The following is a 17,400-nucleotide window of genomic DNA, read 5'->3' as shown; positions in this document are numbered from 1 at the left end:
AAAGGCCACCTCAGTATCCCTATAATTCCTTTCCAGGACCATGGCTTTATAAGTTGCCTTGAGATGTCAGCTGAAATTGAATTTAAGACACTCTTCTTTTAGTGATGAAAAATCATTTGGATAGCCACTTCAAAACATCTTGGTAGATATCAAAATAAGGGAAATACACTCTCCTCCCACAGCATACATTTATTATTACTATTATTACTATTATTATATTCATATACTGCCCTTCATCTGACGATCATAGGGCAATTCACAACATTAACATATAAACCTGGTTGGCATCCATCTGTCTCAAGAGACAACAGAGGAGTGTGCCTTGGGGGTGAAGTCAAACTTTTGGAGAGTTACAGTGCCTGCTGTGGCTGTATAGACCGATACAGGAGAGACATGTTTTGTTACATCTGGGGCAGATGAAGGTATCCAGTTGTGCTGTTGCATTCTCCCAGCGGTCATTCCTCGACTGGTCACTGCTGTGAATACAGTCTCTGGCCACTGTGGTTGTCTGCGATTCCCACATGGTGGAGTTGATGTTGCCAGCATTCATGTCTCATTTGCAGGCATCTTTGAGAATACAAAATACATACTAAAATAAAAACAAAACAAACCAATAACTGCCCTCCCACAAACACATTTAAAAGAACGTAAAATGTTAATCATCTAAAGGCCTGGTGTCTAAAGATATGTAATTAAGGCGCCGGGCGAGCCTCCCCGGAGCAAACATTCCACAAATGGGGACCACTGCAGAAAAGGCCCATTCTCATGTTGCCACCTTCTGTACCTCTCATGGAGGCATACAAAGAAAGGCCTTAAGTGATCAATGCAGGGTTGTCCATGTGAATTGTTCATGGGAAGAACATAGTGTTATTTTGCAAATGGGGAGGAGAAAATGGGTTCAGCACTAACACCCATTTTAGCACCAAAATGGTGGTGCTAAAATTAAAGCCTGTTGACATTAATCTTTATCAAAGTGTGACCAGTCCTGAATCTAGAGTTTGGTTCGTCCTTTGGTTATGAACTTTTAGCAGGTTCTTCTATAGCTGGACTCCCTGATTTGACACCTATGGGGTATCACAGCATCCTCAGAACTCTTTCACTTGTTAAGGGTCCCAGCTACTCCTCTTTTTTGAAATGAGTTTTGATTATTTATTGTCAATTGGGGTTTGGTTAGGGGGGTTACTTATTTCTTTTTTACAAAATGTGTTGTGTTTGGGGGTGTATATTGTTGTTTTGGCTGTTTTGAGTGGGGGTTCTGAGCGTTGTTGGCTTTTCTTCTGTCGAATAGGTATTGTTTTGCTGCTCAGAACAGTTACTTTGATTTCCAAAATGGTGGGGTATCCCTGCCCTGTAGCTATTCCAGCCAGAACCCCCCTGGTGGTAATATGTACCCACAGTGACCAGCAGTGGCATCAACTTGTGGGGGAGGTTGTGGGGGCTGACATGCATGTGATATCGCATCAGGACATCGGAGGAGCCAGGGAACGGAGCTGAACCTGGCAGCAGTGTGGCTTCAATGGCTAGCAGCTCCTGCTCCTGCTGCCAGTGCCGACCAAAGGTTATTTTCCCTTCCTTCCCCTCCATGGCAGGAGGAGAAAGAGCCAGCCACTGAAACTGTGCCCAGCTCGGCTCTGTGTTTTGCCCTGATATTATTATTTTTTAACATGGGATGGGGGCATTGAAATCTACATGTTCCAGCAAGAGTAGACCACAGTGATTTTCTCACATTAAGGTATATCTTCAGGGTTTACTTCCTAAGACTACAATTTCTCCGTTCTTAGTTTAAGCTGTGATACTGAGTTAAGGCTGTGCAATAAATCTGGAAGCTCTTTGCACTTCACTCTCCTAGGTATATTCAAATGTAAACATTCTTGGTTCTAAACTTAAAAGTATTGGACAATGGCTACATTGTGCTCATGATGTGTACCTATCAGTGATTGTGTAGAGAATGTCAACCTTTACCCAAACTTTGATAGGCGACATAGCGTGGTTCTTATTTAAACAGTTGCTTGTTTACTGATTCATCCTTCCTAATAGCCTTCACACAAGGCTATTTACTGCTGTGACAGTTGCCTTTCCTTGCTCAATGCATTTTTGTTCTGTTATTTATTCACATCTCAATGATAAGTACTATTTGATTTGTAGCTAATTGCAGCAACTGTTTTTCATTATTTATGAGTGTCGTAGTCAGAATCCATTTACAATTCTGACCGGGATAAAACTGATTGCCACAACTGATATGACCACAGCAATAAGGAATTAACTGGCACACTTGAAAGCTGTCAAGGTCTGGGGCATTAACTCCTTTTGCATTTCATGAACCATTCATTCTGCTGTTGCTTGTTCCTCTTCAGAATGTTTTCCTTCTTCTTCTGCATTTTTAAAAATTGACATTCACATTTAAGAGCCTCATAACAACTAGGAAAAGCACTAGAAAGCTAGCCAGAAAATAGCTTTTGAAAAAGTTGTTGTTTATGGTCCACTTTTCTGTTTAAAACAAAATCACCAGCTTCCAAAAATAGAAATAAATGATATGCAATAATAATACAGCAACAATAAAAGCAGACAAACCTCCAAATTAAAAGCATGAACAGCAAATTGTCACACTAAGATCAAACATTAAAAGCATGTTAGAATAACAGGTCTTCAGTAGACACTTGAAAAGTAAGAAAAGAGTTTTGGCAGATCTCTATGAATCATGTATCCCACAATCTTAATACTACCACTGAAAAAGCCATGTCTTGGGTACCTTACAACCATATAATATCTTTACTATTGCAAGACTACTTTATGTCAGAGCTTGTAAAAATACTCACAAACCAACTAAATGAGAGCTTGTTAGAAAACTTTGGGAAGTCTGTTAACAAGTTATGTAAAAAGAGAAATTAAAATATCAGATGTAGAATTATTTACTTTTCTAAGTTATGTAAACAATTGATAGAATACACATTTGAGTGCATGTTTTTTAAAATATAGTATTATGATTGTAATTTTAAAGGGAGCTATACATAGCCTACAATTTTAGCAGTGTGATGATGTTGCTCCTAGGATTCATAATATAGAACATCTGAAAAAAATAGCTGGAATGAGCATGCCAGTAGTCTGTATATCACAAATACATGTGAGGATTTGAGGTAATAAAAGTAAGCTTAAAATATAGCTTTTACTAAACCAATAACTTTTAAGTGCCGCATTTTAAATGCTCTTAAATGTCTCAAGTTGATTAAACCTGATTTATTTACATAACTATTAATAGTCGTTTTTGTATCTCTTCCGTTCCTCCAAAACAGAATACAGTGATCCCTGTTCTCTGAAAACCACCTCGAATTTGTAAAATATGTCTTATTTGACTAAGCCACCAAACCAAACATTGAAAGTATAGAAACATCTGTGTAATAATCATGTTGCTAGATTCTTGCATGATCTTTTTGAGGAAAGGCAATGCATTTATTTGCTTTCAGGCATTCAGCTGAAGCAGGAAGAGTTAATAAAGATCAACTAACTAAGCCCTTATTCTAATTTAATGAATGTTTTATTCTTAAGGGAAACATACTTTTCTTATAATGACAGGTGACATCTGAATGGAAAAATACCCTGTTGTTTAGGGCTTTATCTAGGACAGAAAGAGATAATCCTGACACATACTTGTTATTGCTTTTGCACTTTCATAAAGTAAAAAGGGCTGTCAGTTAGAGCTAATCCTATATGCTGAACCAGCTCTTCTTCATTTACAGGCCATTCTATATTTCTTTTCTACCTTAGAGAACTCCTGATGTGCTTAAGTAGTTGACAAAGAATAGCTAAGACCAGAGAATGTAAGGGTCACTGCAGATTGCTAGAGATCAAAGGATATAGTTGACTATAGCTCATGTAGCGCTTAACAAAAGACCTTGGGATATACCTGGGAAAAAATGTGTAGTTAGTGTGTTTATTTTAAGGATTCTGTTGTTTTAAAAAACAAAAAACAAAAAAGATTCTCATGTTTTGTTATCTTTTTCTTTCCTAATTAGGACAGAATTTTACCCTAAGGCAGTTAGGAGTATGTGAACCAGCAACTCGAAGAGGACTGGCATTTTGTGCTGAAATGGGGCTCCCCCACAGAGGTTACTCTATCAGTGCAGGGTCAGATGCTGATACTGAAAATGAAGGAGTGATGTCTCCAGAGCATGCCATGAGACTTTGGGGCAGGGGGGTCAAATCAGGCCGCAGTTCCTGTCTCTCAAGCCGTTCCAACTCAGCCCTCACTTTAACTGATACTGAGCATGAAAACAAGTCTGACAGTGAGAATGGTAAGTCTTTCTGTGTGTAATATGAAAAACTATTTCATGATTTGTATTTATGTATTCTTTAAGCATGAGCATACTTTCTGAACAACTTTTATAACAGTTTTCTAGGAAAAGCCAGTGTCCAGTATTGATGACTGGATGCAATATTTTACAAATATATAATTGTACAATATTTTATCAACCGTTTTGAAAAAAAATCTGAGAATGAATGAGTACACAAAATAGCTTATTAAGAAAGTTTGAGTACTAAAGAACAAATTTGATTGTGCTTTAAAAATCAGTTTGATACAAGTAGTTGAAATTGTGATAAAATGGAAAGAATGTCCTTTGGAGACTAGATTGTTGTGTAGTTAAAAGCTGACAAACATCTAAACCGAACTTCTTAGGAAATTGGAAATGGTCTTTCTATATAATTCCCCCGCTCCCCTGGTTAATTCTGGATCAGCAATATGCTGTCCAAAGGCCCCATGCAGCCTCTGAGGTATTATGCATACTTTTGTTTCAGTCAAGCAATTCTTCAGTTCATTGGTAGCAAACATGCTTTGTACAATACTAGGCCAGATAGCCCAATGGTATGACAACATACGACAGCTTCAGAAGATATATGTGTTGATAGGGTTTTGCTCAAGGGAACTTGAACCCTAGTTTTGGCGATTTGTAGGCACTTGATCCTTTGGTGAAACAAGCTTTAATCCACATGTCTGCATCATAAGAAACAAAATAACACTTTCACTAATATAAATTCATGTTTAGACATATTCCTGAGTCTCTGACAGCAGCATGGGCAGGCGAAAATGAAGCAACTGTAGCTTTTATTAGCAAAGAGATTAAGTAGTGGGAAAAGCTTAACATCCGACATTTTTCTTTTCAGTCTTCTTATTAAAGACAAATGATCATGGCCAGTAACAAAAAATGGAAATTCTAATCCCAAACCACCTAATTCAGTGAAACTAACAGTATCACTGATCAAGAATGTAACCACTGAAAGAAGCTAAGATCAGCTAAAATTGAGGACATGGACTGTTCAGAATAAATGTGCAGCCTGCTCATATCCTGGAATGTAATTATTGTGACACAAGTGGAATATTTCACTACACAACTAATGTAGCAGTCTTTCGTGAAACAAGAATGACAGAGATTAAGTAACCAAGTTTGTGGCTGTTTTTGATTTTGATTAGAGATTGGGTATGGGTACTTGTGCTAGAGCAAGAAAATGACACTTTTTTCAATCTTGGTAGTCCATTACGCAGGCCCTACTGCCTACCTTAAATGAAGCTTAAAATAATAGGATAAAGCTCTTATTATCAGGAGTAAGGGGCCAATTAAAAGGAAGCTAGCCTTATCCCCCCCCCAATATTGTACTTTCTGAATCTACAGAAAGATTTTAGAAAGGCCTGCTTAATTTGTTTTCCATTTAAAGTTCCGCGTGTGTAATGGAATCTTCCACAGTTGTGGTGATTGTATAATAAAATTGTGTGTAACAAATATGTGGATTATATGTGGCTTCAAAATCATATTGTTATGAAGGTTGCACGCCACCCACAATCTCTGCCAATTGGTAGCAAGATTAATCTAAGGGGTTCCAGGCCTGGGGTTGTGTTTCGGTTGGGAATCAAGACGCAGTAGAAAGTGTCATCTTTAAGAAATACGGTTTATTAACACATACTTACAACCTGGGTGCAGATGGAGGGAGTGCCTAGCTTACAGCATCTCAAGAGGAGCTTGTTCTTCACAGCAGCTCAGCACTGCATTCAGAGGCTTTCTAAACGCCATCTCTGTGCCTCTGTCCCAGCTTGTTTCCAGCCAGTCCTAATGTTGTCTGCCCTTCCACCCTCTCCATGGAGTTCTTCCCACTTCTTGCTTTCCCTTTCCATAAACTCCTTGCCAAGCAATTCCCACCCTTTTACATGCTCGCTCCCCTTGTAACTTTGGCATCCACTGTTGGCACACACCCAAGGATTTCCCTGTTATGGGCCATCAACACCTTTTCTCATACTTAACAACAACTATCCCAATGAGGCCCTGGCCTGGAAAGAGAACTTAGGTTGTATTTTTCCACAGGCCTCTTCCCTTCAACATTCCAAAAATCAGCTAAATTCTGTTCCTTTTAAAAATTTCTAACATTCACTAACTCTAGCAGGTGGGATTGCAAGAGTTTCCCCCACCACACACACCTTTCTGCTCCCATTTATTTATTTATTTATTTATTTATTTATTTAAAATTGTCCACTGCGTAAAGCTGAATGTGCACAAGTTAAATGTGTATGTTGTAGGTCTACTTTAGTACATATTCCCTGAGATAGCATGCATCACCTTACTTGATGTATTATTGCAAACATTGACCACCGAGATTGCATATCTGTGATTTTTTAATAGATGTTTATTTACATAAATAGTAGAACAGATCTCTACTAATTTTATTGAATTGAAGTTTGGAATTTCTTTTTTATCCTAATGCATAGCAAATCATGAATAAATTAAGGAAACAGTATTTAGCATTAATCAGATCATGCAATAGACTGTCTGATGTTTTGATACCAATTTCAAAGAAGAGTTTAGCTACATAAATCCTTAATTTTGTTTGTTGATCAGGAGGCAAATAGTCCAGCAGAAGAAACTATTAGGGCTGCTTTGAGGCAAATAAAACTTTTCTAGCTCCAGTATCTCATCTGGGTTAAAAACAGTTAGAATATGCAGTTATGAGTAATGCTACGAGAGATGTAAAGCGGATCATTATGTATGCTTATCTGAAATTGCACTGCAATTAATGTTGCAAAGGCTGCCTAAGAGTCAGATCAACAAATTTACATGATAGTCCAGAATCTGATTTGCTGTAGTATGTTCATGTTCACTATAAAATCTAAATATGGCCAAGTTTAAGAGGTGTTTTTGATTTAAATTAAGATTGATAAAAAACCTCCAAATGTCAAGAATACAGGAAATGTGTCACCTTTGTCTTGGGTTGCTCAAAGGTTATTTTCCCACATCTATGTGCAAAAGGTAGTTAAATCTCTTATGAAACACATGGTTCTTATATGGGCTGCTGGCTCTTCTTCCATGTACTCTGCTCCATAAATATTCCTGTTCTTAAGGTAAGTTGCATATGCATTAATAAGCGCACCAGCCCTCTTGTAAAATAACTTTGTTTACAGTGTTTCCCATATAAAACTCAAAGTTATTACAGTTTCTGTAAAGACTCCAAGAAAACTGCTACCTAGAAGTTTGTACTTGCAGCCATAGACCATCAAGACCATGGGCTCATCCACACTTCCGGTGGCTAGAAAGCACAGTTCTGTGTAGTTTAGATCTGAGTCTGAGCAGTTTTGTCTTTGCTCCACCACTTTCCCCCAGAAAACTCACTCTTTAGCATTCTGGAGAAAACCCAATTGATGTTTGCTCCAATTCAGCAGTTTACTGTGGGTTTCCCCAGGGGAAAGCAACAGGGCAAATGGAAATGTGAATGAGCACCAATCCTTCAATTTTAGGAATCAGATCATATTTCACATGGCCCCAAGAAAGGCATTGCCAACTGAGGAGCTTATTCTTGGCCCTGTGTTCTAACATGACAGCTGTCTTGACATGCATGTAATATAGGGCAATGAAACTTGCCAAGAGAGGAAGCCAGTGCAGTTTGCATCTGAGGTTTTACTTCTGTTTATTGCATTAGGGCATCCTTCTTCTGATGCAGAGAAACCCAGGCGGGGGCTGGAACAGAAATAAAGTGGTTCTCTTTGCTCCCCCCCCCCCTAGTCCTGATCACTTGTAATACTAAATAATGGTATAGTACTGTGCAAACAAGCCTCTGTGCCACGGATTCTGGCTAATTTAGTATGGCAGCATCATAATGAAACTGATCACAGGCTATTTTAAACCAGGAACCCTACTTCTATTTAACTTTAACCCAAGCATATTTTAAGGTGATGCTAAACTTGCGACAAGTCCTGCCTGCCACAGAGGAGTAACAGAGTGTGGGTGCATGAACATATTTCAGTATAGCACATTGAGGCAGATTGGCAAAGTATAAAACCATTGTTTAGTGTTATGAGCAAACACAGTAAAGTATTTAACCCCAAGCTTGAGTCTCTATTACACACGGGGTACCAGCCTGAGCTGGACAAAATGACAACAGATGCTTCTCTTGTGCATCTATAAACAATACTGCTCTCTAGAATGGAGTTTCATTATATCCTATTCATCTTGAACAACTTAAGCTATCATTTCATTTTAAGATATAGAAGAGTTCTTATTAACAGAATCTTACCCTAGTCACTGGCCTATTCTTGTCAATATCCTCCTCAGGGAAATTTGCCGCAAGGATTTGCTCCGTTCATGCATATCTTCTTTTCTGTTGCAAACTATAACTTCCTGCTTAATATTACAGTGCCTATGGTAGGTTGAACATAGGCTAGTAGACCTGATTTCTGATTAAATAAGTTAGTTTATGAATATGCAACTTAAATTTCCTTCATCGTTCTCAAGGGACATTAAAAGGCTTGTGGCTAAGTAGTAAAGATTATATCTGGCACAAAACCAAATCTCTGTCTTAAAGAGTCATCTTCACATACATTGGAATGTAGTCTCAGCTCCGTAAGTCTAAAAATGCAAACTACAGAAACAATTTGGCATGGAGAGTATTTGCATCTACAATCATATTTATGTGTTGTCAATTCAGTGAAATGAAGAGCAAGTGCAAATTCAGTGTTGTGTTCCACTGTCACTAACTAAGGTCACTAACTAATGCTCATTTTCACTGAATTTTAAATTTAGCAGTTTTATTTGTGTAATACAGCACTGTGCGGTTGTTAATAACTTGGTTTCACACACTTCCTCCAGAGTGTTTTTCTCAGCTTCTAGCTATAGATAATACCAAAGTAGTTAATCAAAGATGGCGTTATAATACTCAAAATACCTATCCCATTAATATATAATGTAAACAGAACAGAACAGTTTATACAACAGAACAAGTAATTATTTGATGGCATCATTTTTGTAATTAGGGCCTTAGCAATGTACCTTTCTCTTACACTCCAGTAATGCCAAAATAATTCTTTCATAATATTAGAAGTGTTTAAGGCTTTATTTGAAAACAATGCTCCGAAATGGGTGGATTTTTACATTTACTGGCTGCATACTGTATTCTCAGCAACATCCTCCTTGTCAACATTTTAATTTAAGTGTTTCTCTAAGCAGTTAGGGGATATTTCACAATCTCAGGTTATTGCAGAATCAATGTTACCTTACAAAGTTAGGTTACTTTCCTTTAAAAGGCAGGATTTTTACTATAATTCCCTGTGTAACTTGTAAATATATTTTACCCCAGATTGATTATAACCCTTGTAAATAGATTAGGTTAGTTTTGTTCCAAGAATTGTGTTGGAATGATGCTGGTAGTTCCATTGCACTTTTCCAAAAGCATATGGGAGCAAAGAAGGGACTGACAAAAGGTAATAGCAGTTAGTGAACAGTGTGATCCTAGAATGAATAAGAGAGTGTGTTCAGAATTATTTGATGAAAGGCTTGAGCAGCATGTAGTATAGACAAAGAAACTGGGGAGGAGGGGAGAGAGAATGCTCACATCCTCATGTAATACTAAAGCAAACCATGGCTTAGCACAAAAAAGCAAATGTGTTTCTGGGAAGGAGATTGCAGCCATTTTCAGGTAACCATAGCTGTAGCTGAAGTGGGCTAGGGTCTTTTTGCTACTGCATAATAATAATAATAATAATAATAATAATAATAATAATAATAATTTATTTATATCCCACCCATCTGACTGACTTGCCCCAGCCACTCTAAGCAGCTTCCAACATAATAAAAATGCACTGAGTTAAGCCATAGTCTAGCTTAACATATCAACCAAACCTGAGTTCTTAGTTTAGCTCACTTCAGACAAACCATGGGTACAACTTGTGGTTTCTCTGAAGAGAGCTAAACCATGAGTCTGGTTTTAGACGACATGCTAAGCCAATCCTGGTTTAGCTCAACACAGTCGCAAAATGATCTGGGAGGAGAAAGCAAATGTGATTTCCTTTCTTGGAATTTGCATGATCTCTTCTTGAGAAGCCCACATGTTTGATTGCACTAGACCAATGTTTGACTTAACAGTACATGTGAACTTTGTATTGAGCAGCCAGCCATTCCTTGCCAGCAAAATATTTTCATAGTTCTTTGAAATATATTGTCATGAGACAATCCAATGGTGTGAACCAGCAATAGCAGTAGTTGTAATAACTGTATTTACAAGCATAGCACATGGATCCATGTAAAACCATCCTATTTCATTACGTAGTTGATAACTTTTTGAGTTCTGCCTCTATTTTGTGTTTCAGAAAATCAAAATCCATGGGCTATTTACAAAACTCACAGAGACTTTGACACACAACACTATAGTGGCAGCCACTGCAGAAAACAGATGTGTTTAAATAACCTTGTTCACATACTTACTTAGGCACTAATGGTCTGTATATTATGAAGAAACAGGCACATCCTCTTCTCTTCTCTTCTCTTCTCTTCTCTTCTCTTCTCTTCACCACATCACAACATAACATGAGCACTCTATATGGAGGGGTGAAAGCCTGATTCCCCCACCCTTTTAAAGTGAAATAACTATATGGATGTGGCAGCCATATGTGGAGTCAAATGCCCATGCCATATGTGATGTGATGTGATGTGATGTATGTAACAAAATATATTGGTGAGCACCTGCTCATTTATTCTGCGAAGGCCATTGCCACCTGGGTAGGTATCTGAACCGGGCTTAGGCTATTGCAGCTTAGTGAAAGGGTTTTTTTATTCCTTGGTTGTTTAGGAGGGTTGAATTGTCTACACATCATCACTGTACTAACACTACCTGCTTCCTATGCAGTTTTTGTACATTAATTCAAATATGATTCTTTGTGTAACAACTAAACTAGCTCAGAATTGAATCTATTACTTATTTATGAGGTGTTTTGTAATGTCAGTGTTATTTCTGGAATGCATATGTGTGGATACTGTTTTATATTTAGGTTTTGTACAATGTGCTGCAAGATGACAAAATGCCAAAGGTAATCTTCTGGCATTTACTGATTCAAAATCAAACTGCTGCCTTGCAAAAAATAGCAAAGACACTAATTGAATTGCTTATAAACGCTTTTAACAGCAAAAATAATTTAAGATTGAAATATATGTATAACACATTTTATGCAAGACGATGCTTACAGAGAATTCTTTAAAATGCTTTAGCCTGAAAAAGGATTGCATGTTATATATTGAAGAAAACAGAGGCTATGGGACTATTGCTTTGAAAGTTATTTTAATATGAGCATTTACATTTAGATTCATTCTAAAAGCAATCTTATGATGTTTCTAGAAAATCTTTTGCCTGTTTTTCTTCTACTTTTGGATATGCTACAAATATACTTTCACTGGATAAAATGTTTTTTCCTTGTGTACTTGAGTAAAGAAATCTTAGCACAATATCATTTCTTTGTAAATTGCAAATATTCTTCTAATTTTTTAGATTGCAATGAAAGCAGTGCATGCTGTGTGCATATCAGAATTGATGATGTGTGCTGTTTTGATTTTGAATGTGTTTTTGATGTCCTTGAAAAATCACAGTGGTAGCAGTAAAATTGTTTTAATTAATGAATCGGAGAGCAACAAATCTGCTGACTCAAGCTTATTGATGTAATTATCACTGGGACAGAAAGGATGCAAAATCTGGCAGGAGTGTTAAACTTCGGTTTGTTGTCATTTGAGAAATAGTAAAGTATCAGGGTGTATTTCATATGCAGTCTTCTAAAGGAATGTTTTTATTTCCTTACAAAATTATGTTGACATGATCACCATAATATTTTTTCATATACAGCTTCTTACATATCAATACAAATATGGTAATGATTGAAAGTCAATTCATTTTGTTTTCTGTTATACAAGTGAATAATAACATAAAGATGCCTTCTCCCATTTATTATGAAGTAATCCCTTTTTATTTAGATCACATTACCCTGGGTAAAATAGTTTGATGATTTTTAGCATTCATCATTGTTCCTTCTTGTGGAGCCCAGCAGGTATAAAGGAACATACCGGAAGAACCTTTAATGCCTTGTTAGACATTGCAGCTATGCTTTGCCTTGTCAGTAGGGCTGTACAGCCAGTATTCTGTCCCTCCCACAAGATTGTTGGCATCCATCTGTCTCAAGAGACAATGGAAGAGTGTGCCTTTGGGGGTAAAGTAAAACTGTTGGAGAGTTACACCACCTGCTATGGCTGTAGAGAACAGTACAGGAGAGACATATTTTATTGCAGCTGGGTTAGATTACACCTTAAAGGTAAAGGGACCCCTGACCATTAGGTCCAGCCGCAGACGACTCTGAGGTTGCGGCACTCATCTCGCTTTATTGGCCAAGAGAGCCGGTGTTTGTCCTCAGACAGCTTCTGGGTCATGTGGCTAGCATGACTAAGCCGCTTCTGGCGAACCAGAGCAGCACACGGAAACGCCGTTTAACTTCCCACTGGAGCGGTACCTATTTTTCTACTTGCACTTTGATGTGCTTTCGAACTGCTAGGCGGGCAGGAGCTGGGACTGAGCAACGGGAGCTCACCCCGTCGCGGGGATTCGATCCGCCAAACTTCTGATCGGCAAGCCCTAGGCTCTGTGGTTTAGACCACAGCACCACCTGTGTCCCAGATTACATATTGTTGTTGTTTAGTCGTTTAGTCATGTCCAACTCTTCGTGACCCCATGGACAAGAGCACGCCAGGCACTCCTGTTTTCCACTGCCTCCCGCAGTTTGGTCAAACTCATGCTGGTAGCTTCGAGAACACTGTCGAACCATCTCGTCCTCTGTCGTCCCCTTCTCCTTGTGCCCTCCATCTTTCCCAACATCAGGGTCTTTTCCAGGGAGTCTTTTCTTCTCATGAGGTGGCCAAAGTATTGGAGCCTCAGCTTCAGGATCTGTCCTTCCAGTGAGCACTCAGGGATGATTTCCTTCAGAATGGATAGGTTTGATCTTGCAGTCCATGGGACTCTCAAGAGTCTCCTCCAGCACCATAATTCAAAAGCATCAATTCTTTGGCAATCAGCCTTCTTTATGGTGCAGCTCTCACTTCCATACATCACTACTGAGAAAACCATAGCTTTAACTATACGGACCTTTGTTGGCAAGGTGATGTCTCTGCTTTTTAAGATGATTACACATTACACTTGTGAAAATAAGGACCAGATTTCAGGCTTGTATACTTCTGAGGGTTTGCCATAGGACAAAGGACTAAATCAACTAGGAATATTCCATGTTTATTTAAATGCATGATCTCCTTGTCCTAAGAAATCACTCTAAAACCCCAATCATATCTAAATTTCCTTAGAAGTAGCTTCAACTTTGTTCAGTGGATCTTCTTCCCAAGTAAATGTGTAGGGAAACACAACCTATGTTGTAACCAGTGCTTTTTTCCCCTAGAAAGAGAGGTGTAGGAACTCCCACCTTCTTGGGACAGACATTCAGTTTGGAGAGAATCTGCCCTCCAGATGTGTTTGACTACAATGCCCATCAGCATGGCCAAAGAGCAATGATGATGGAAGTTGTATTTCAAAAGATATGAAGGGCACCAGGTTGGGGAAGTTGGACAAGGTCTATACAGTATGTGTTTGCTTTCATGAACTAATATATGTAACAGTTGCTTATGGTCTTATGTCTCCAGCAGCAAATTTGTCAATTTCTGTATTGATGGAAGAAGCCCTTCCCTGTGCCGCCGCCAATAACTTACTGTGAGAGAGCATAAATGGAAATTGTGGGTCCTTAATCCAATCATTTTGTGGCAAGAAATAAACTAGGATTCCAGCACTGTTTGGTGTGAGGAAAAACCAACAAGAATACAACTTTTCTGGGGCCTGGTAAAAAGTGCAGAACTTTTTCCTGCAAAATGCACGCCAGCATATAGTTCTGAGGGGCAAGAGAACAGGAGCCACTATGGCACTGGGGCCCTGACATATCCAGTACTAGATAAAAGCTGCCTTTTCCTTACCCAGCCAACCACCCAGTAGATCCTTCACCATGAAGCTAGCCATATAGAACATTAACCACATTCCAGCAGTCTTTAAACAGTGTGCTAGTTCTCCGTAGGCAGGTATAGAAAGTGTCAAACCAGTCAGCAATTGTAGCCTCCTTTCCTGAAAATGGGATGCCTAGCATCATCTGCCAGTGGCCCCATCCTCTGGGACAGGATGCCACCACATAGGCATACTTTTATTTACAAAGAAGCCATCTACCTGTGGAAAGGGTTTGATAATGAGCAGCTGCTGTGTAGCATGCTTCAGAAGTAGATTGCTTCAGATGTATTTTGCAATGCACTAAGGCCTTGTATATTTTAAGCCACCATGTCACAGTTTATTTTGTGGGCAGATGGCATATAAATCACAGTCTAATTTAATCTACATCTAATCTTACGGAGGAGATGGCAGCCTTGGGCTCACCTCTACTACTTCTGAACACACAGATACCAGAATGATGGTACCAATGAACCGGGCAGTCTCTCATATGGTTAGTTACTGCAGGCTTAGACTGGTTGCTTCAAGCTGAAAATCAGATGGCAGGCTGACTCTTCAAGAATTTCACTGTGAAACAAATAGTGTAAAGGACAGAAACCAGAAAAAGTATCAGCTTTGGGTAAATTGAGAGCCATTGGTAATGAAGAATCCTATTGTGAAGCGGTTTGGGATCTTGGATACAAACAACACCTCACTGCAAGTCTATCTACTGAATAAGAAATATTGATGAAATAGTAATCCATCTGTCAAAACCACTCTCACATAGCGTGGTTGTAGTGGATACGTGCAGCACACCCAATCTGCTGTCCTACTTTCTTATTTTGTTGACTGGAAGAAGAGAGTTGGGTGGGTGGAAAGACAACACTTGCTTCCTTGTTCTCCATCAGGAGAATATTTATAACTGCTCCTTGTATGAATACATTTAGCTACTTGTTGATATACCAAAAAAGAAAAAAGGAAATTTGTGGATTTAAGGTTCAAATGTTTTTAATTAATACTGCTCAATAAATAAATATATTTCATTTGTTATTTTCAAAGGTCTTTGTTCCATACTGTATCAGATATATTGATTTTATGAAATAGCTAATAGGCTTTCCTTTGTGAAGAGTGGCTTTTTCCTGTGATTAACTTTTTACAATTCAATTGTTCCATCCCCTTGTGAGAAATATTTGAATGTAATAAAAAAAAAGTACATTCAAAACAAGCCCTGGTATTTTCCCTGTCCTTTTAAAAATATTGCCACAATGTGTCCTTTCAGAGGCTAAATAGGTTTTCTTTTCAATAATGCACCTACTATGTGAGTAAGCTTAGTTGCTGTTACCCTTCACCTGCTTTACATATGGCCTACAAATAACAAAAGGAAGTCTGGAAGCACGGGGATAATTTAAATAAGACAAAAATGCAACATCATAATAATAATGTTGTAGTAAACAGGAGGCGTTGAACACATCGTTAGAAGCTAAAAATCAAGATAAGGGAAATCTAGAACATCCTGATTAAAAAAACACTAAAAATGAAAAAAAAATATTATACCAGGGATGGCCAGCTTTCAGTTTTTGATGCAGTAACATCATTCATTTCTTTTTTAATGTAATGTCATGAGAGAGACTTTTCTGGGAAGGCAATGGACTTATTTTAACAGAATGATGATTGGATGAATGTTTGACAGCAGGGTGGTGATGAAATGGTGGGTGGAGCCAGAGTGACAGCTTGGGAACTTTGAGAGAAACAAGGAAAATGTGATTGTTGAAAGAATGAGAGTGAGGACATAGGTAAAAGACTGGAAGTCAGTTGTTAAAGAAGAGAATAAGGTATGCTAAACTAGGATGGTACTATCTGTAGGATAGTATTATTTATTTATCCAAATGATTACTTGTCATAGCTGTTGTTTTCCACAAATAAAATGTACTGATTTGTAGGACAAATGACAGGGTGATTGGATTGAGCTTCAATATCAACACAACGCCAGTACAAAATACATTTTTAGAAAGGAAAATAAGAGAATGGAAAGAATACATTAAAGATCTTGCCGGATCTTGCCAGATGATTGTTATGTCTTTCATCCAGCTAGGTATTTGCTGCAGAGAAATCTAAGTTTCTCAGCACTGGAAAAATCCCTTGCCTTTTGCAAAACTGTGTGTGTTCTGGCAGCTGTTGGTTGCTTCCTATGTAATCACTAATAGGTATCTCATGTTTGCCCGTTTTAAAAATTTGTCGGAAGGATTTTTAAAAGTGAATGCATTTTCCAGTATATGTTTTAGGGCTGAGCACACCCACCTTGCCCTTCCAGAATGTATTAACTTCACCTTATAATAATATCTGCAACCACTGCTACAAGTGCCAGTCATAACCAGGAAGGCTGATTCTCATTCCGACCCATGAGCATTCTGATTCCATGAAACACTGATTCCATGAAACACTCAAATATATATATTGCTTTGTATGCTCTTTTTCCAGGGATGTGTAAAAAAAAAAAAAATACCCAAAAGGCATAATTAGATTGTGTATGAGGGAGGTCTTATTCAGGGCCAACCTGGCATTCAGCAACAGCAGCCACAAACCTGAGGGCTGGCTGATAGGACAACCGTAATTCCCCAAGTTGCAGGTGGGGCTGTCACATGGCATAGTCATTAACTGCCTGTGCCGTGTGCCCCTTACCTGGCCTGTCCCACCTCCCCTTACCCTCAGCCACTGTGATTGGGGTCTCCCTTGCTCTTCTTACATTCTTATTGTATGGTATGGATGAAAACAAAGTGCGGCAACGCAGAGACTTAAAAATAGAAAAAGGCTTAAGCAAGTTAGCCATTACAGTGGTATCTTGGGTTAAGTACTTAATACATTCTGGAGGTCCGTTCTTAACCTGAAACTTCTTAACCTGAAGCACCACTTTAGCTAATGGGGCCTCCTGCTGCTGCTGCGCCGCCGGAGCACGATTTCTGTTCTCATTCTGAAGCAAAGTTCTTAACTTGAGGTACTATTTTTGGGTTAGCGGAGTCTGTAACCTGAAGTGTATGTAACCTGAAGCATATGTAACCCGAGGTACCACTGTACTATAAAGCTAATTTGTAACTTAAATATATATTTTAA

At 38.5% G+C, this 17,400-nt stretch overlaps 1 protein-coding gene across 38 annotated transcripts in view; it reads left to right on the top strand.

The window, feature by feature from the left end:
- TENM3 (teneurin transmembrane protein 3) overlaps nucleotides 1-17,400 on the top strand; it is a 1,240,854-nt gene that overhangs the window by 942,849 nt on the left and 280,605 nt on the right. For 31 of the 38 annotated variants that reach the window (XM_083755214.1, XM_083755180.1, XM_083755191.1 and 28 more), the window contains one exon: nucleotides 4,011-4,289. The exons of 5 other annotated variants lie outside the window; for them this stretch is intronic. In XM_083755214.1, coding sequence (XP_083611340.1) covers nucleotides 4,011-4,289 — 279 coding nt within the window. Of the gene's footprint in view, nucleotides 1-4,010; nucleotides 4,290-16,109; nucleotides 16,125-17,400 lie in introns of those variants that run through there. 2 more of the 38 variants (XM_083755186.1, XM_083755198.1) reach the window with 2 other exon arrangements.

Source organism: Podarcis gaigeae (assembly GCF_964106915.1).
Source record: "Podarcis gaigeae genome assembly, chromosome: 9".
Lineage (NCBI taxonomy): Eukaryota > Metazoa > Chordata > Lepidosauria > Squamata > Lacertidae > Podarcis > Podarcis gaigeae.
This window is presented reverse-complemented; position numbering and strand designations above follow the sequence as displayed.